We start from the raw sequence: 21,685 nt of genomic DNA, 5'->3' as shown, positions 1-21,685 counted from the left end.
CTCACTCACACACAAACTCACTCACTCACTGACTCACTCTATCTCTCTACCAAACACTCACTCACACACACACACACACAAACACACACACATGCGCACTCACTTACTCTCCCACACTCTCACTCACACACACACACACACACACTCACTCACTCACTGACTCACTCTATCTCTCTCACACTCTCTCACTCTCTCACTCACTCTCGCTCACTCACTCACTGACTCACTCACTCACTCACTCACTCACTCTCACTCACTCTCGCTCACTCACACACACAGACACACACACACTCACTCTCTCACACTCACTCACTCACACACACACTCACACACTCACTCACTCACACACACACACACTCACACACACACTCACTCACTCACTCTCACACACACACACACACACACTCACTCCTCACTCACTCTCACACACACACACACACACACACTCACTCTCTCACACGCACACACACAATCACTCTCACTCTCTCTCACTCGCTCACTCACTCACTCTCTCCCTTTTACTCACACACACTCACACACACACACACTCACTCTCTCACATGCACACACTCACTCTCTCACATGCGCACACACACACACACACAAACACACACTCTAACACTCACTCACTCATTCTCACACGCACACACTCGCTCTCACTCTCTCTCACTCACTCACACACAAACTCACTCACTCACTGACTCACTCTATCTCTCTACCAAACACTCACTCACACACACACACACACAAACACACACACATGCGCACTCACTTACTCTCCCACACTCTCACTCACACACACACACACACACACTCACTCACTCACTGACTCACTCTATCTCTCTCACACTCTCTCACTCTCTCACTCACTCTCGCTCACTCACACACACACACACTCACTCACACACACACACTCACACACACTCACTCACTCACTCACTCTCTCACTCCTCACTCACTCTCTCACTCCTCACTCACACACACACACACACACACACACTCTCTCACTCACTGACTCACTCTATCTCTCTCACACTCTCTCACTCCTCACTCACTCTCTCTCACACACTCACACACACTCACTCTCTCACTCTCGCTCTCACACACACACACACACACACACACACTCACTCTCACACGCGCACACACACACACACACACACACACACACACACACACTCACTCACTCTTTCTCTCTCACACTCACTCACACTCACTCTCTCACTCACTCTCGCTCACACACACACACACACACTCACTCTCTCACACTCACACACACATACTCACTCACTCTCACACACACTCACACACACACTCTCTCACTCACTCACTCTCTCACTCCTCACTCACTCCCTCACTCTCTCACTCCTCACTCACTCACACACACACACACACACACACACACACTCTCTCACTCACTGACTCACTCTATCTCTCTCACACTCACTCACTCTCTCACTCATCACTCACTCTCACACACACACACACACACACACACACACTCTCACTCTCACTCTCTCGCTCACTCACTCACTCACACACACACACACACACACACACACACTCACTCTCTCACTCTCACACACACACACACACACACACACACACACTCACTCACTCACTCTCACACTCACACTCTCACACACACACACACACACACACACACACACACACTCACTCACTCTCACACTCACACTCTCACAAACACACACACGTTTAGCTCATTATTAAAGAGGGGCTTTCTGTCCATGTTTCAGAGAGTGCTGTCAAAACTGAAAGATTACTTGTAGAAATGTCATAAATGAACAGGTCTTTATCATGATTGAGCTGACTGAGTTTATAGTCTTCATGACAGCCACAAGTGAAGACTGATTTAGTCATTCAGCAGCTGATTAGTTGATGGACCAGTGAAGAGATGACTGGTCTTGTAGTTCATCTGATGACTGAATCAAAGCAGTGCTTCAGGAGTGAAGGCCAGCTGAGACGGAGAACGAGTGATGAACCTCCGCACAAGTCTACAGATCCCTTCATTCAGATCCTCCACAGACAACAGAAGTTCCAGCAGAAGTCTATTCCACAACTGTCTTCCTTTAGTTTCTCATGTTTTTGGGGTTCCTTTTGAAGAAATGTGTGCCTTTCAGCTTGATCATTTGAGTAGTGGTGTTTGGATCCGTTCGCAGTAGTGCACCAGAGACTTCCTGTGTTTGGTAGTAGTCGTGTAATAAGCAGGATCATTACATCCAGACAGTTGTTATCGCAGAATAATAAAGTGTTACCAGAGTATTTTCTATTGGAAACTGGGAAATTAGTGAATGGTTATGTTGGCTGCTTCTTTTATATTTACATATTTTTTTTATCAGAGCACGTTGAAACACTACAATGAAAACAAGGCATTGTTTTGGCAAAAGGCTGTTCATGTATGCTCAAATCAGAGCAGTACTGAGAGGACTGAAAGTGTTAAATCTGGTCATAAGAGATGATGGACATAACCTGCTGTTGTTGACTGCAGCTCACGGAGAGAACCGCGGCGGACGCTTCCAGAACGTGACAGAGCTGCGTCTGGTGGGCCTGGAGGTGACGGACGCCGTGTCTCGTCTGCTAGTGCGCTATCTTCCTCACCTGAGCAAGCTGGACCTCAGCCAGTGCTGCCACATCACAGACCAGAGCATCCACACGCTGACCTCTGCCCTGTCCCCGCTGCGAGAGAGCCTCACACACGTCAGCCTGGCAGGTACACACACACTCCACCCCGCCGTCATTATTACTGAACAGAACTGAATACACAGTCACATCTGACTCTGCTGCCCCCTACTGATCAACCCTTGACACAAGAACAAGGATTGAATTTCTGCATCTTAAAACTGAAAGTTTATGCTAGTAAAATTAATACATTTACTTTTAGAATTCCAGTTCAATGTTAGAAAAAGAATATGTAGCTTTTATAAATTCAAAGCAGACATGAGTTAAAAGTTCAGAGAAATGTAATGAAATCCATTCATTTCAATGGAGTTAACACTAGTACAGACTTTAAATCCCTAGATGGGTGTGTGTCTTACAGGCTTGAGAAGCAGTGGTTTATGGGATAGGTCATTTCTCTGGGATAAGCCTCAAACATGGACTGTTGAACGTGGTGTGTTGAAGTAACATCTTTGACCGGGACTGAACTCTTGTTCTGTTACAGTCTCCGTAAGAGCTCATGTTCATGTGAGTTAATGTGCTGCTGCTTCCGGCTGTAAGCTGAAGGAATATATCTCGAAATGACTTTGTGTAACAAAGACTGCTGGGAGAAAACTAACTCAAGTATAATATGGCAAATGAGTGTCCGATTGAATCATTAATGTCATCGTCTGCATGTGACACACTGCCAAAAAACTGCTTCATCATCAGTGAGAGAGAGAGATTTGACTGGGAGGATGAGGAGTCAGGACACACCTCGTGTCTGAGCGTCACGTCACATGTGTGTGTGACCGGTGTGTGTTTCTCAGATGACCTGTGTGTGTGTGTTTCTCAGATGACCTGTGTGTGTGTTTCTCAGATGACCTGTGTGTGTGTTTCAGGCTGTGTGTGTGTTTCTCAGATGACCTGTGTGTGTGTTTCTCAGATGACCTGTGTGTGTGTTTCTCAGATGACCTGTGTGTGTGTTTCAGGCTGTGTGTGTGTTTCAGGCTGTGTGTGTGTTTCTCAGATGACCTGTGTGTGTGTTTCAGGCTGTGTGTGTGTTTCTCAGATGACCTGTGTGTGTGTTTCATGCTGTGTGTGTGTTTCTCAGATGACCTGTGTGTGTGTTTCAGGCTGTGTGTGTGTTTCTCAGATGACCTGTGTGTGTGTTTCTCAGATGACCTGTGTGTGTGTTTCAGGCTGTGTGTGTGTTTCTCAGATGACCTGTGTGTGTGTTTCAGGCTGTGTGTGTGTTTCTCAGATGACCTGTGTGTGTGTGTTTCAGGCTGTGTGTGTGTTTCTCAGATGACCTGTGTGTGTGTTTCTCAGATGACCTGTGTGTGTGTTTCAGGCTGTGTGAAGGTGACGGAGCAGTGTCTTCCTCTGTTGCGTCGCTGTACTTCGCTGCAGACGGTGGACCTGCGCTCCTGCAGTCTCCTCGCTCCAGACGTCTGTCAGCTGCACTGCTTCCCCTCGGCCCCAGACAGACTCCTGCTCAAGAACAGCTAGACCCCTGCCACCATCAACACTACCACAACACAGAGTCAGAGGAAAGAACATTGTACATCAGAGACTCTTTGCTGTTTTTTTGTTCTCTCTTTATTTCTGGATCAACCGTTTGTGAATGGAGACATCAATTCCACATAGATATTCCCTACCAGTAATGAGTGTGTGTACAGATTAGTAGTTGACTGTAAATGACCCCTGACCCCAGCTCAGCTCTGTGCCTGCTGGGAACACTGACTCTATCTCAAACACAGTCATGTCAGTCAGGAGAGTTTGGGACCATTGAGAGTTGTTCTGCATTATGACTGTATGATGTCATTCCCCGTCAGCACATTTAACCCCAGGTCCCTATCAATCTCCAACATTTCACATTAGATTTGAGTCCTCTCTGACTGTCACGAGGTTCGGAGTCAGGAGGAAAAGTGCTTGAAAATCTTTCTGGTCCTAAAATCAGGCTTGACTTTGATTTTGGGGCGAGGTGTCCCAGACGTGTTTTGCGTGCTCCTTGAGACTCGCTGACCGTGGAGGATCAGTTTTCGGGGTGTGAACAGTGTTTAGGGTTGGGTGATGCCCTTCTCTTCACCGTCCTCTGTCCTTGCCCTCTTCATTGCTACGCTTCACGCTAGGCTTGAGAAGCTGCTCTGAGTCTGGCTGTAGATTCCTGCAGGGCTGGGAAGGTTTCACAGAGCTACGCTAACGCTAGTCACATATCACTTGGATTGGTTTGCTGTCGTTCGGTCAGATCGTTAAAGCTGCTCACCTTTAAACCCAGCATGGTCCGAGCTCAGATATGGAGAAAAGTCTCTCGGTTAGAAAACAGTGAAGAAAAATGCTTTGTGGCCAATTAATTGAAAAGGTATTAGAGAATGAAAGAGGTGGTCTTTAAATCCATATTCGGTGTTCTCACTCAAAAGACTACCCACACATACTCTGCACACGCATTCTTCCATCTGAGCCGCTTCTCACCTGCCCTTCTGGTTCTCGGAGCAGGAAGGGTCTCGTGGGAAGCCCCTCACATGTTCTGGACTGATGTCACCATCATCAGTTGCATCTTCTCTGTTGAACTAATGAACGAGCCCTTACCAGGGAACCTCCAAAACAATCTTTCAGCTGCTTCCTCCCAGAATACGATGCATGTCGACACCTTTCACTGACTGTATTCCTTGCACACTTTTATTCAGTATTGGGTCCAATACTTGGCAGTTTAAAGTGTTTGATGGCAGTACACAAACGGCGTCCCCTAAAAATGACCATGACAATGTAGATGCTACGTTTTCTGTTGTTGTTGTTCAGTGCAGTTTGCATTTTAAAGACATTCTTGCACATTGGGATATACCTGTGTGCGGTTTATAGTTACATATCGAACAGAGTTGGTGATCATCAGTTGGCAGTTTTTCTGGATTTGGCATGAAGAAATCAAGTTGGAGAACTTGACGTCAATACGGTTCATCTTCCATCCGACCATGTTTTTTGCAGGTTCATAGCCCACCAAACTGAATTGCCATGTATGAACCAAACATTCACCCTGTTGAATGCACAGGGCTGAAACCATGTTATTGTAATATCTTGCCAAAATTTCCTGTTTTGGGTGTTCATATATAAATATATATATTTCTTCCTTTGCATTGATCCATGTGATAGAATATGTGAAACAATAGGGAAAAAGAAAAACAAGGCAGCTACTGTACTGTAAGAGTGACTACTGTAAAATGTCTTATTAAATAAAGACAATGGGGGTTGTTTTTATGTACTTTGATTTTCTTTCTTCAATGTGCTTCAAACACTACTGAAATACTTGAGTGTCCTGCCAACCGAAAGAAACAAACCATTTAAATGTCATTTTCAGGGCTCAACAATGTGAGGATTTCACTTGCATTCTGGAGAGAAAACTACTGTTGCAGAAGCAGTGAGTAAATTGGGCACACCATGTTGAACTTAATTTATACCATCTGAATAAAAGCTCCCTAATGCCAATCATGTGTAGAGTTTGAATATGAACAAGTAATACACACCAGTAAAGGTAGAGCAGTAGTCAAGACCAGGACTAGTCAAGACCGAGTCCAAATGAGAGAAAGAAGGATCCTGTTCAAGACCACATACTTAACTACTGATAATGTATGTGATGTGAGAGACAGCATATCTCCTATTCTAAGAAAAATAATTGTACGTTATTATTGGTAATGATGATCTAAAAGCATGTGCAAAGTAACAACCCTGTAGGACGGGGTCTCCAAACTAGATCCTGGATGGCAATGTCCTGAAAAGTTTAGCTCCAACTGGCCTTAACACTGGTTTGTAGTGTGTCTCGTAACAGTGGCGAAGCCAGGATGTTTTTCTAGGGGTGGCCAGGGAAGGGCCAGCAACCAGTCTGGGGTGGCACAGATATCTTCATTATTTTATATAAAAAATGTGTTTGACTATAATGTAGGCATAATGGGCTATTTTAGTGCCTTAAACACAACTGAGTACAATTAATTTCTACTTAACTGAATTGAGATTGCAATTTATGACTTAGATTAAGTAACACTGGGAGAATATGACAATTTTTGTATTATTCCTCACCTCCAGGTATTTTAAAAAAGGGGCTCACTTTAACTTTATTGCTCATTCAGCTTCTCAAAACTCGTAAATGCTTGTTCTCCAACATTAATCATGGATGCAAGATAAAAAAATGTGAAAAAGGCCAGAAATCAACATAACAGTACAATTTGTTTATGCATTTAAATGGTTTAATTTTTTGCATATTTTATAGTATAAGTGCACTGTACTATAAAATTAAATTACTAATAAAAAAATACAAATCAACTTACGTCTGATATTGTGACCTCGAATTGCAGGATAGGCTATATTTTATTTGAACATGCATTTGAGATACGTGGTTTGCTGCTTATACACGCACAGTTTGCAGCTTTAATCGCCTTTTCTGTGATTTCATGACTTAGATGTAGACATCTTCAAGACTAAAAGACTTTAAACAGCCCTTTAATCACAGAGCAAATAAATGAGTCAAAGCTTGTTCTTGTGTTATAGTTACTGAAATCTAGGCTGTCACACTATATTTCACACACTGGTTGGCCAAAAATATAACATTAGCTCTACTGAACACACACATCTGCAAATAAACACCCTCAGTCTTCAGTCCAGAAAATAGCTTTTCATATTTCATAGCGCAGCAGTTGATTCCGTTCCCCTCTGGAATTCCTGTTTCCCCTCGGGTTGCAAGGTCTGTGTAATAAACCCAACCAAATATTTTATCAAACATTGGCCCAAAGTAGCCTAAATCGTGCTGCCTGCAAATACACCAAACACAACTGGATGTAAGGAAAGCAAAAAGAGACAAATCTCTTGCTACACTGCAGCATAGTAAAATGATTCTCACAATCCAGTTAATGTTCTATTATTATTTTTCTTCATCTTGCAGTTGTTCCTTTGTTTTTGTCTTATGTCCGAGTTTTTGCAGTTGAATTTTTCCATTGCATATGTATTCCCCAAGTTTAAGTCGCTTTGGATAAAAGTGTCTAAAAATAAATAAATAAATAAGCGTTTTCATCATATTCAAACTTAAAACCAGCAGGCTTTTATTTTGGCGGGTTGCCGGCAAGTAAGTCTAAGCGCTTCAGGATTTAGCGCTGCTGATTAAAGAGAGTCAGTGGATGAATGTCACAATTTTGCATTTTGGTTTGAAAACAGCATGGCATAGCCTAGATTTATGCTTTCAGGTTGAAAATAAAACTTATATAATTATATCAACCATGTCAGAACATATTTATATAATGCATTTTTTATTTTGGTCGCACATGCGGACCTGCGGACAACTTATGTGCACCCCTGCCCATAGACCTCCATTATATGAGTCACAGACAAGAACGGTTTGACCTAAAAATATCAAAATTGAAACTACAGCGGAAACAAAGACACCTACATCTTGAATGCCATTAAGGTAAGCTAAAACATACCAAAATGTAATTTCAAAGTGAACTATCCCTTTAAGGCTAGAAGGGATATGTTTGGCTCTACTGGGCATGCGCACATAAATACAGCAAAATGTTTGTCATACTGTACGAGGGCTTGGGTAGACTAGTCGGCGCTGTCGGAAACAATCAACTACTCCAGCATGCATTAACCATAATGCATACAAAAAGTTTGTAAGTATGACGTGAATTTTAGGATTACAATATTGCGTGGAGCTGTTAGTAGTTTCTATGGCCTTATCTATGTTCTGTGTAAAAATAAAATAGGTAATGTAATAATTAGGGTTGTGCCTGAAGCTAAATACCTTATTCAGAATGGCTCGGATAAGGGCATCAAAAACGAATAACGAACAAGGAATAATTCTGCCTGAATACTTGGCTGAAGCTGACACAGTCCTGTGTGTGCTAGATAACAGCTGAGCCAGGGGATGAGCGCAATTTTACACACAGATCTCTAAAGTAACGCAATAGAGTGTGAAATGAATGTAAACTTTATGAAAGAAGAGACCCCAAATCAAACACTGCATTGTTGTTGCCTCTCCGTGCATCTCTCAGAAATCAGAGCTTTGCAAGAGTAAATTCAGCAATAATTATACATCATAAATGTTCTATTATTTATATATATTGAAAAAGCAATGATTTAAACATTAGGCTACGATATGAAACAAATGAATGGAATAAGCACAGCGCGCTTACCAAACAGCCCTGTTTGCACGCCTAAATCTCTCAAATACCAAACCAGTTCTCTCTCAAGAGTAGGCTAATAATCAGCTTAGATACGGATACATTTTCTACTTGGCCTACATGTGTGCATATTTACCTTTTGCTGGTTTGCGCGGAACACACACATCTGTGTAGTGAAGTTCAATAAACATTTCTGCGTAATGAAAATGTGCGCATTGAATTGATTCAGTCGTGTTCAGATGATCACTAAACGTTTGTCATGACATCTCTCTGCTTGCATGATAAATATTATTTTAGAAATTAATAATTATTTTAGTTTAACACAACATACTTGTTCAGTGATAACTATGAAAAAAAGATAAAAAGTCATAACGGTCTTATCAAGTAACTGTACAACATTGTATCTGTATGCAGATACAACGTTTTATTTGTTACAGATACAATTACTGGCTGTTACATGACAATTTAAATTGTTGCATAAGGCTATAAATTTATAAGCATTTATTGTAAAAAAAAAATAATAATGATTTAATGTGTTTTCATTTACAATAGCATGAACCACGAGTAGCCGAGTAACTCAAACTAGTAGAAATCAGTAGTCTTGCAACCCCTGTAGCCTACTGTACAACATTATTTAGTATTTCATCATTGTAAAGGGTTAGTTTAAGGCTATCTGGGTGTAGACGTGGATAAAACACAATGTAACAAGTAGAACATTTTATTAGAAACATCTAAACTTTTCAGAAAGCATCAAGTCCACTGCTGGTCAAGCACATCCTTTCCCGGAACAATACTGAAAGCTAAGGCAAGATGGAGAAACAACTGATCATAGCAGTACAAGGATAGCCATTTTTTAAATGAATCTATTAGCAGAGCTACTGCAAGGGATGTTTAGTGCTGGAAGTCCATTTATCCTTTGCTGAAACTTCTGCGTCTTCATGGAGAGCAGGTCATGGTTGCCTAGCAACAGCATAATTGTGAATAAAAACAGAATCCAATGATGTGGAAGTTTCAAATTTCAATATTCAGAATACAAAGATTCAGTCCCAGTTTATGATAGAAGTGAAGTCTTGAATTGTTTTAATGAACACTTCATATCATCTGGTTCCTTGTTTGATACTGCAGGAACTTCCTTGATGAATCCTTGCAAAGAATCCCCAATGTTTTCCTGGAGACCCTTTTAAATTTGCAACTTTTACTGTCCTTGAAGTGCTCTAAAAACATTGCATCACCAGACCAAATTTTATAGCAGTGCCACTTTCAATTCTTTTTAATCTTTCAATCAAAACCAAAGAAATTCCATCAGTTTGGAAATCAGCTTTTGTTCTACCTTTATTAAAAGGAGGTGATCCAGCAGTTCTGTCTAATTATAGGCCAATATCAAATGTATGTGTTTTATCGAAAATTCTGGAATCTCTTGTATTCAAATGACACCCTCTCTAAATTTCAATCAGGCTTCAGAAAAAATCACAGTACTATCACCGCTACTATGAAGGTGATAAATGATATTATTGTGGCATTTGATGAGAAACAGTTCTGTGCTTCACTTTTTTAGATCTTTCAAAAGCTTTTGACACTGTCGACCACGCTGTTATAAAGAACAGATTAATTTGCTCAGGATTGTCAGAGCATGCAGTTGCATGGTTCTCAAATTATCTGCATAACAGGACTTATTGCATTAAATATGAGGGGCTCTGTTCTGATTTTATTGTTGTCCATAAGGGGGTGCCACAGGGCTCAGTTTTGGGGCCCCTCCTATTTATCTTGAATATCAATGATTTGGGTCAAAATGTTTCTGATGCTAATATGCATTTTTATGCTGATGATACAGTCATTTACTGCTATGGATCATCCCTTGCTCAGGCCATTGAAACCCTGCAGAAAGCTTTTGTTGCTGTCCAGCATTCACTTCTTCAGTTAAAACTAGTCCTTAATGCTGACAAAACTAAGCTAATGTTGTTTCAGACTGTTCCAGTACTGTCTACTCTTGAAGGGAATATCATAGAGGTGGTTCATGAATATAAATACCTTAGTGTCTTGATTGATAACTCCCTCAATTTTAAACCACACGTAGAACAACTTGTAAAGAAATTAAAACTTAAACTGGGGTTTTTCTTCCGTAATAAATTGTGTTTTTCTTTTGAAGTAAAAAAGCGCCTTGTCACTGCAACTTTTTTATCTGTGCTAGATTATGGTGATCTTTTTTATATGAATCCTTCTTCTTCATGTCTTCAAATGGTGGACAAGGTTTATCATGCTTCTTTGAGGTTCATTACTAACTGTAGAGCCATGACGCATCACTGTGAATTGTATCAGCTGTTGCTCTCTGTTCCATTTGCCCGCACTGAGTTGGGGAAGAAAGCCTTTGTCCACTCGGCTCCTTTTGCTTGGAATATGCTGCATATGATAAAGGTTCAATGGGGGAATATAAGAAAAGTCTAATAGTGGGGGTGTTACATCTAATGACGTATTGTCTATCATTGATACAAAGTTTTGGCTATGTCACTTACTTTTTTTTGTACTTTACACATACTACAGCTGTATGTTATCAAATTTGTTTGTCTTATGTCAAATGTTGCATAATATTAATAATTAATAATAATATTAGATGACCAAGATGGTGGTGCGTACATATTGCGGGGCTTAGTGTCTCTCCAGTTTTTGCAATTTTGCAGTATTTTTCCAGCTCATGCCGGGCCTGTTCGTACTGAACAGCTTTGCCTTAACGAGTGATGAGTGGGGCGGGGCCGAGAGCTGTGGGAACTGAGCGAGGCTGATGGAGTGATTGGAAATCAGCTGCACCTGCGACATTCACTGGTCTCGAGTCCCACGGAGGAGATTGGAAGGATATAAAATGGGGACGACGACAGTGAAGGACGAGAGAGGACCAAGCCTGGATTTATTTTGTGTTGTGATTTTGTTTGTTTTGTGTTTATTTTAATTATTAAAGTCATTTTGATTGTCTGCCGGTTCCCGCCTCCTTCTTCCCCCGAAAGAACATTGTTACAGACGTATTGACTATCATTGATACAAAGTGTTGGCATTTGTATTTTTGCTCTCCCTTTCTCTATCTACATGTGTTTCTGCTTAATAGGCTACTGATGATCAGCTGCACTTATCTACCTGAGTGCGTTGTCCTGATTGGTGCCCCGATCTCCTTCCTTCTCACCCTACTTAACCTGAAACTATTACACTGGTGCCGAAACCCATGAGGGAAGGAGAACGACACCGCCATGCAAACTCTGTCAGGACCATCGGGATTGCCATTTGCAGAGATCATCACATCGCTCACAGGCCTGCATCAGGAACACCATCAAGCCCTGCTGGACTTGCAGTTGGACCATGAACATCGGTTCCAAGTGATGATGCAAGTCCAGCAGGAGGACCATGAGCTGTACCGGAGCTTGCTGGACTGGGAGGTTTGGACAAGGTCGGTTTCCGCCAGTTCCAGCCCCGCCGCTCACATGCCTCTCACATGCCTCTCACGAAGATGGGGCCAGAAGGGTTTCTTGACCTGTTTGAGAGGACGGCAGGTGGCCATCAGACAGCTGGCCGGTGCGAGTAATCCCGCTACTGTCGGGGGAAGCCCAGAAGGCTGCCCAACAACTGCCTGTCCCAAATCTCCTGGTGTATGCAGACTTAAAATGAGCAATTCTCCAAAGGGTCGGCCTCAGCCCCGAACAACACCATCAGTGCTTCTGGTCATTGGAATTGAAGGAAGCGGGCCGACCCTTTGTCTTGGCACAGCAGCTATGGGACTCGTGCTACAAATGGCTGTTGGCCGGAGGAAGCGAAGCCGAAACCATCATCAACAAGGTGGATGGCGTCACTGGATCTGGTCATCCAACTGGTGGAGGATCTGCTGTTGGCGTGCTCTGGGGTCGGCTAACCCCTTCCATCTATCTTTCTCTCTCTCTCTCTCTTCCCCTGTCTCTCTCTCCTTCCCTTCCCTGAAACCTATTCCATCTCCTAGTAGTCAATTCGCGGGAGCACTGAGGGCCACCCCTCGCTAGAGGATGGGGTCACGAGGCCCTGCCAGGGGAATGGGGTCGCCTCACCAGGAGAGACTCGACTAACCTCATACCGCCTCACCATGCCAATTCCCTGACCCACTTCCTGCCACTAGGGCGGTGGGGAGGCCTGGGCCAGCCTGCTGGCATGGCGGGGATCCAGGTCATTTCGTGGATCGGTGCCCAGTCTTGGAGGTGGGGACGTTGGTCCGGATTCCGGACGATCCGCAGGTTGCCCCCGATCAAGCCAGGTTGTACCAAATACCCTTGAGTATTAAGGGGGGTACCTATCGGGCATTGGTGGATTCAGGTTGTAACCAGTGTTCGAATTGAGGGGGGGGGGTGATGGGGACTCAAGGGTAGTATCCCAGCAGCTAGCGTATTTTTTCAGTTGTTCTCAATGGGAGCGCTGCGTTTTTTAAAACGCCATGAGGGTGCCGAGCACTGAGCGTCTTATTCGCACTGAGCGCTGAGCATTGGCCTTTTTTCTCTCGGAGTGGTGTTTTCTCTCGCGTTGAAGAATGTTCAACTTTGGATAAAACGATGTGCTCATCACTGTCACTTTCTAGTCAGCTGACCAATCAGAGTGAAGGAGGGGCGGGCCATATTCCACACCAATCAACTGTCACAACTGTTATTTGTTACATCGACGTGTCAACAGGCGCAACAGCGAGAAAATGGAATATAAATTAATATTGCTGGTTTCTGAGCATCCAGAGCATTTAAGTAAGAAAAAAAATTATTTACCAAATCAGATACAAGTAACAGTTTAGCGGTTATTATGTATCATAGCAAACAATGCGTCTCAACCACTGATCTATAATATAGATATCATATATAGATCAGAGCTCTCAACAGAAAAAGTGCTCTCAGGCGTTCACAGGTGGGCGTTTTCAGCAGAGCGCCTGGTGTTTTCAGCTGCCTAAAAACGCTTTGGTGGACACAGGGCCTAACTGCTCAAAAACAGTGTTAATTTAATTTAGGGCATTATTACTGATGAACATGTTCATCAGGTGAAGGCTTTTTCTGTGTCAACGACGACAAAGCAGGGTTGCTACCTCACAAATTGTGCGTGAGACACACATGCATTGATTATTACACCGAAGACAAACATGCAGATCGACCGTTTTTGTTATGAATTGTATCCTATTTTCTGTTATTATGTAAAGCCTAATACAATTAGTGTAGTATTTAAGGTTAAATGAAGAAAAGGGTTTTAAATTCAATGCAAAGAGGCATATTAATGCAAGAAAATACTGAATTTAACCCAAGAATGGTCATCAGCATCGTAATCGTATCAAATTTGTTCAATTTTTTACCCTCTTGTAGAAACACTATTGTGACAAAACATATATTTAATGTTGTCTATTATTCACCACTTTAGAAGTTTTCCCAACAATGACAACTTCCGCTAGAAAATATGAAAGGGTTATGGGTCCCACTTTATATTAGGTGGCCTTAACTACTATGTACTTACATAAAAAAATAAGTACAATGTACTTATTGTGTTCATATTGTATTGTAAAACACTTTTGCTGCTATTGAGGTGGGATGGGGTAAGGTTAGGGAGAGGGTTGGAGGTATGGGTAAGTTTAAGGGTGGGTTAAGGTGTAAAGTATGGGTCAATAGTGTAATTATAAATGTAATTACAGAAAAAAAATACAGATGTAATTACATGTCGTTTTTTTTTAAATATAAGTACAATGTAAAAACATGTATGTATACAAAAAGTAGATTGTACTAAATTATTAATTAAAATGTAAGTACATAGTAGTTAAGGCCACTTAACATAAAGTGGGTCCGGGTTATGTAACTACATTCAAGATAAACTATTTTTTTTATTAAATAAAATGCATACATGCATTGTTCAAAGTATATAGATTTTTATTTAACTTTACAAATAGTAAATGCTCAGCTGCAAAAACATGTTCTGAAACACACAAAGTAAATTAAATTCACAATTAAAATAAATTAAATGATAATATTATATGAAATATTTAAATACAAATATATATTATTCGTTTTTTTGGTTGTTGTTGTTTTTTTTGGGTGGGGGACGACCCTTCAAGAGCTTTGACACAATTCGAACACTGGTTCCATCCATCAAAGCCTGATACAATCTGGGGCATTGGATACGGGCCACATGGTTAAAGTGAGGTGTGTGCATGGGGATATAGTGAAATACCCCGTAAAGAGCATAGCCATCAAATTTAGCGGACAAAAGCATTATGTGGAGGTTGCCGTTAGTCCGCGCCTCCGGCATTCGCTTGTCTTGGGAACAAATTGACCAGCTTTTAAACAGTTATTAATGTTTAACAGTGGATGCCTCTGGGAAGAAGAGATGGCAGATAGGGGGGGGGGTGGTTTGCGCTTGGTGAGGCTAAACCTTTCCAGTCGCAATGACTTTTACAAGATAAGACCCTCAAACATGCATTCGAGCAGGGCTGTTCAATCGATGGGCAGGTCATCCACCCTGACCGCGTGCTCTCTCCTTATTTTGCCATTATTAAGGACTGGTTGTATCGAGTGACCCACAACGCTCAAACAAAGGAAGATACAACCCAATTATTAGTACCTCTGAGCCGTGGGGAAATACGTTTCCATACGGCGCATTGTAATCCAATGGCAGGGCATTTAGGAATGACAGCAACATTAAATCGTCTAATGACAACATTCTTTTGCATAGACTTGAACACTTTGTTGGCATTAATGGAAGTGCATTAGCATGGTTTAAATCATACTTATATGACAGCCATCAGTTCGTAGCAGTGAATGAAGATGTATCCTAACGATCACAAGTGCAGTATGGAGTACCTCAAGGCTCAGTACTAGGACCGCTACTCTTCACGCTTTATATGTTACCCTTGGGAGATATCATCAGGAAACATGGTGTTAGCTTTCACTGTTATGCTGATGATACTCAGCTCTATATTTCTTCGCGGCCCGGGGAAACACACCAGTTTGAAAAACTAATGGAATGCATAGTCGATATAAAAAGCTGGATGACGAGTAATTTCTTACTGCTAAATTCTGAAAAAAAACAGAGGTGTTAATTATAGGATCTAAAAACTTTGCATGTAATAACCTTGAACACTGTTTAAGACTTGATGGCTGCTCTGTCAATTCGTCGTCATCAGTTAGGAACCTAGGTGTGCTATTTGATCGCAATCTTTCCTCAGAAAGCCATGTTTCTAGCATTTGTAAAACGGCATTTTCCGGCTTATGCTCTCAATGTCAAATGCAGGAATGTTAATCCATGCATTTATGGTTAGATTATTGTAATGCTTTATTAGGTGGTTGTTCTGCATGCTTAGTAAACAAACTAAAGCTAGTTCAAAATGCAGCAGCAAGAGTTCTTACTAGAACCAGGAAGAATGACCATATTAGCCCGGTCCTGTCAACGCTGCACTGGCTCCCTATCGTATCAATTGTAAAATATTGCTTATTACTTATAAAGCCCTGAATGGTTTAGCACCTCAGTATTTGAATGAGCTCCTTTTACATTATACTCCTCTACGTCTGCTACGTTCTCAAAACTCAGGCAATTTGATAATACCAAGAATATCAAAATCAACTGCGGGCGGCAGATCCTTTTCCTATTTGGCTCCTAAACTCTGGAATAACCTACCTAACATTGTTCGGGAGGCAGACACACTCTTGCAGTTTAAATCTAGATTAAAGACCCATCTCTTTAACCTGGCATACACATAACATACTAATATGTTTTTAATATCCAAATTCGTTAAAGGATTTTTAGGCTGCATTAATTAGGTAAACCGGAACCGGGAACACTTCACATAACACCCGATGTACTTTCTACATCATTAGAAGAATGGCATCTACGCTAATATTAGTCTGTTTATCTCTTATTCCGAGGTCACCGTAGCCACCAGATCCAGTCTGTATCCAGATCAGAGGGTCACTGCAGTCGCCCGGATCCAGTACGTATCCAGACCAGATGGTGGATCAGCACCTACAAAGGACCTCTACTGCCCTGAAAGACAGCGGAGACCAGGACAACTAGAGCCCAGATACAGATCCCCTGTAAAGACCTTGTCTCAGAGGAGCACCAGGACAAGACCACAGGAAACAGATGATTCTTCTGCACAATCTGACTTTGCTGCAGTCTGGAATTGAACTACTGGTTTCGTCTGGTCAGAGGAGAACTGACCCCCAACTGAGCCTGGTTTCTCCCAAGGTTTTTTTCTCCATTCTGTCACCGATGGAGTTTCGGTTCCTTGCCGCTGTCGCCTCTGGCTTGCTTAGTTGGGGTCACTTCATCTACAGCGATATCGTTGAATTGATTGCAAATAAATGCACATACACTATTTAACTGAATAGAGATGACATCACTGAATTCAATGATGAACTGCTTTTAACTATCATTTTGCATTATTGAGACACTGTTTTCCTAATGAATGTTGTTCAGTTGCTTTGACACAATGTATTTTGTTTAAAGCGCTATATAAATAAAGGTGACTTGACTTTACTTAATGACACAATTTTTTTGGGCCGGGCATTCACGAGAACGTGTGCAGATGGTGTGCCTTGTGTCGGGAATGTCAGTTGGTGAACCCACCGGCCACCCCAAAACGCCTTTGCACCTATTTCCTCGAGTGCAGGTCCCCTTTTAAAGGGGGGTGGGGGTGAAATGCTATTTCATGCATACTGAGTTTTTTACACTGTTAAAGAGTTGGATTCCCATGCTAAACATGGACAAAGTTTCAAAAATTAAGTTGTACGTTTGAAGGAGTATTTCTGTTCCAAAAATACTCCTTCCGGTTTGTCACAAGTTTCGGAAAGTGTTTTTCGAGTATGGCTCTGTGTGACGTTAGATGGAGTGGAATTTCCTTATATGGGTCCTGAGGCACTTCTGCCGGAAGAGCGCGCTCCCGTATAGCAGAGCACTGAGAGCACAAAAGACTTCACTGATCAGAGCCAGAGCGTCGCCAAATGTCACAAAAGAAGTGTGTTTTTGGTTGCCAGGGCAAGACAACCCTGCACAGATTACCAAAAGAGAAACAGCATTAAGGGACCAGTGGATGGAGTTTATTTTTACAGAGCATCAACGGAGTTGTGCAAGTGTTTGTGTTTGTTCCCTGCATTTCGAAGATGCTTGTTTTACAAACAAGGCCCAGTTTGACGCCGGATTTGCACATCGTTTATTTCTTAAGGATAATGCAGTCCCGACGAAAAAGGGTCACGATCGTGTAAGACTAGAGCTGGACTGTCTGGACTGAGGGACGACTTCTCCCTAAGAAAACAAAGGACTTTCCTGATAACTAACATTTGAATACCCTCCATCATAAGTAACAGTGCCGTCGAAGACGCACTACACCTAGTAGTTCACACGTCACCATCACACTCCCTCCACTACACAGTTTCACTCAGAATTGCCAATAGTATAATGTTCTGCATTAATGCAAGTTATATTTACAGTCATGTTTGGTGTCATTTTAATTATCTCAGGGCGACTGGTACAATGGTCTCAACCTTAGAAAAGTAGATTAAAAGATAATACAGATTCTAAGGGTTAAGAGATATTTTGATTACTGTATTGGGAGTGCCCTTTTCCAGGGTCTTCCATGTAAATTACCCTCTGTTCCCATTGAGGTGTAAACTACCCTGGTCTGGGACCTGACCTAATCAAATTGCAATTGTTAGTTTCTGTCTTCATCTCGGGGGATGTTTGTCTTGGTCTGATGTATTTAAGGGATTGCAGCAAAAGGATCAGGGCAATTTCTGTAGCCAGAAAGCCCGTAGTGTGTTGTGTCTCTTCACTTCATACTATGTATTTTCTAAGGTCAGGTATGTATATTTTACTTGTAGATTCATCTTTGAGAATTTGATGTTTTGTATTGATATGATTTGATGTGTTTCAATTGGATATGTAATTGGCAAAATACATATCTACCTGACTGTAAATAAATTGTTACATTTTGATTCTCTTCTGTCTTACTCTGTAATTATTGACTAGTAGATTACGTTGTATCCTTGTTAGCAACATGAGCACCCGAATGAATGAGTTAATATAAAAATAGAGTTAACTAGAATAATCAAATGTCAGAAGAATATTAATTAAAAAGGCATACAACCAATTTGCATTTCAATCTAAATTCGAGGTCATGCTAAAATGGAGTCAGATTAAATAATAAAATGGAGTCAGATTTGAGTTTAACCTAAAATGAATAACTCTACGCGCTGAAAGACAGAACACGCAGGAAACCTTCATCCAGCACCGGATACCTTCCTTGGGCCGAGTGTCTGGACCTTACAATCGTGTGTTGGAACCGCATGCAGTGAGTAAAACTGCTTCAAATATCTCTGTGTTGTTAACTTAGCTATCAGCGCGTAAGCATTTCCGAGCACCCCCCCCCCCCCCCCCCCTTAACCAATTGGTATGGACCTCATCGGTCATTAGAACGAACGGCATGGGGACTCTGCTTTGTGTTAGTCATTGTAGATGTAACAGATATACAGGTCATCGATTCATGGGTTAAATTCAGGCATATAAAATGAAACCTTTGTAAACTAAATGCCTGGCGCCAGCATGGCTGGAGTTAAATAATTTACGACAAGAAATTCCAGAGTCACGTGAGCAGCCTCAAAGGAGAAACAAAACACCCACATTCCTAAACACACACACAAACTTTCCTTTAAGCTCTTTATGTAAGTCCTTAATAATATGTATTTTTAATATGTTTGTGCGTTGCATAAAATGGTTAATGTGAGGAGTATAATTTGCTGATTTGTAAATTGGAAATGTTTCTCCTAATTTTAATGTTCTCAAATAGAGTCATGATTCTGTAACCCTACCCCTGACCAGGTCGTAGAACTTTATGAATTAACAAACAAGACAGGAAAGCTAACTCTTAAAAAAAAGGGTAGTACCCTTTTAATTTCTCAATGTATTCTAAATGTATTAAGTATTGCTTTTTGTGCATTAGATGTTTCCCCATATAAATTGGAGTATCTGCAGTTTTATTGTGGGTTAATCAAACTTTAAATGTGTGTAATTCTGCATTGGAATGTAACTTCATGTTTTGATCATTCATATATGTTATTTTTGGTATCTGTTTAATCATAATGCTTTGACAGACTCACTTATATAAAGGAAATTAATGAAAAATGTATTAATCTGAAATTACGAACTTGCTAGAATATCACTACTGAAATGCTATAAGCCAGAGTGGGTGTTTCCACAGAGACAAAGGAACTTTTTCCCGCTTCAGATCGTGGACGTTCATTGGTTGTTCACGCGAACAGAGGCGTGAACCATTTCAAGCCATAAGAGCTGACCCAGGAAGTTCCTCTCTCTCTTGTCTTTTTCTCTGACCCTGCTCGTCCTTCTGCGCGGCCTCGGTCCGCTCTCCTATCGCCGCTGATCACAGCACGGCGGCTGAGAGGACAGCGGTTCTCATGGCTCCTTCGGGAGCTTTCATCTCATTGTTTGTTTCTTTTCTTTACTAAGTTTATTCACCTATTCGCCTCTCCACACAAGGAAGACGAATTCGGAAACATTGCTTTGTTGGACCTTTCAAATACCGCGCGATTCTGCAGCAACCCCCGGTAGATAATGTTTTCATGGCCAGAGAATATTTTTCCTTGAATTATAAGAATTGATAACTTTATTGAAAGTTGATAAGTTAATCTTACGGCTGTTTGTTGGAACAACCACTGTTTGATTTGCAGTAATTTACAGTAAGAGATATCACCATAATTGATATGAAAAATGGACTATTGACATATTGAGTAAATTACAGTGCCCTGTAATGAGTTATTGATATATGCAATTGAGCTATTTTTCATAATCAATAATATTAATGTAACTGTCATATGAGATATATATATTAATCATATTCCTGATTAATTATTCAAATTCCCTATATATCATTTGAGATAATAATTATGTACAACCCAGTGCGGCTATCCGGAGGCAGTGGAGCTCAACAACATCTCAGCAAACAGTGTGGCGGACACCCTGTTTTGTTTAATCTCCTGTGTGGGAATCCAAAAAGAGATTGTTATGGACCAGGGCACTGCGTTTATGTCACGCACGTTAAGCGAATTGTACGAATTGTTGGCCTGGTGCATGGAAAGGGAGTGTTTGGCCATCAGGTGGGCGGTGCTCACCTTTCGCTATAACCTCCTGGGCCGTGAGTTCACCCTCTGCTCGACCACGCGCCCCTCCTACACCGCACGAAGGATACCAACGTGTGAATCACCTGTTGGTATCTAGCTTTACAGCCATTTAAAGTTCAAGGTGATTCACAGGCCGAGGCGCAGATGGCTGTGGCTGGCTTCCTCTCCAGGATTGGGGGGGGGTTGAGTCGGGCGGGGGGGGTATGTGGCAGGGGAGGCGTGGTTCAGCGAGGTCTGCGACGGGAGAGAGAGCGAGGAGACGAGCGGTGGTGAGTGGGTCAAGTGAAAAATGATTAACACCTGTATCTCATTGCAGTGATTGGCGAGGTAAGGCTGAGAGCCGGTGAGGATAGAGAGAGCTGAGGACTCGTGGGACCGTGAAGCCAGGAAGACTGAAAGGACCATGAATTGCACAGCAGTGAATTAAGTGGATTAAGTGTATGTGCGTGTGGCGCGAATTTTGTTTATGTTGTTGACTAATAAATTCCCATGAGCCTCAGAACACTGACCCCAATCTCCTTCCTTCTCACACTACTTAACCTGAAACTATTACAAATATACATACTTCTCTCCTCCTGCATAGATTTTTCTTAACAATTAATTATATTATGTCAGATATATCAAACACAAAAATTTAATTTAAATTTTTTTACAATTTCAGATTATTCCCCAATTACCCTCACTCTTAATCACAAGGGAAACATAAAAACCACA

The 21,685-nt window shown here is 41.7% G+C and overlaps 1 protein-coding gene and 1 long non-coding RNA gene across 8 annotated transcripts in view; one reads left to right on the top strand and one right to left on the bottom strand.

Moving 5' to 3' along the window:
* The window catches only part of LOC127935567 (F-box/LRR-repeat protein 19), a 22,207-nt gene extending 16,293 nt beyond the window's left edge, over window positions 1-5,914 (top strand). For 2 of the 3 annotated variants that reach the window (XM_052533563.1, XM_052533562.1), the window contains exons 10-11: window positions 2,510-2,731; window positions 4,010-5,914. In XM_052533563.1, coding sequence (XP_052389523.1) covers window positions 2,510-2,731; window positions 4,010-4,167 — 380 coding nt within the window. In that variant the 3' untranslated portion in view covers window positions 4,168-5,914. The remainder of the gene's footprint in view (window positions 1-2,509; window positions 2,732-4,009) is intronic. The other variant, XM_052533564.1, reaches the window with a different exon arrangement.
* LOC127935571 (uncharacterized) lies at window positions 3,366-4,136 on the bottom strand. 5 transcript variants are annotated; one of them, XR_008148122.1, is made up of 4 exons: window positions 3,993-4,136; window positions 3,841-3,924; window positions 3,631-3,732; window positions 3,366-3,490 (listed from the first exon to the last, which is right to left on the bottom strand). It is a non-coding gene; the product is annotated as an uncharacterized LOC127935571 (long non-coding RNA). The 5 variants fall into 5 exon arrangements; XR_008148121.1 differs by lacking the exon at window positions 3,366-3,490 and adding an exon at window positions 3,491-3,582 and having other exon boundaries at window positions 3,775-3,924; XR_008148123.1 differs by lacking the exon at window positions 3,366-3,490 and adding an exon at window positions 3,491-3,540 and having other exon boundaries at window positions 3,583-3,732.
* Window positions 5,915-21,685: the final 15,771 nt, after the last annotated feature.

The sequence above is a fragment of the Carassius gibelio genome, chromosome A19 (genome assembly GCF_023724105.1).
Source record: "Carassius gibelio isolate Cgi1373 ecotype wild population from Czech Republic chromosome A19, carGib1.2-hapl.c, whole genome shotgun sequence".
In the NCBI taxonomy this organism is placed as follows: domain Eukaryota; kingdom Metazoa; phylum Chordata; class Actinopteri; order Cypriniformes; family Cyprinidae; genus Carassius; species Carassius gibelio.
Note: the sequence above shows the minus strand (reverse complement) of the source record. Positions and strands in the feature narration are given on the sequence as shown.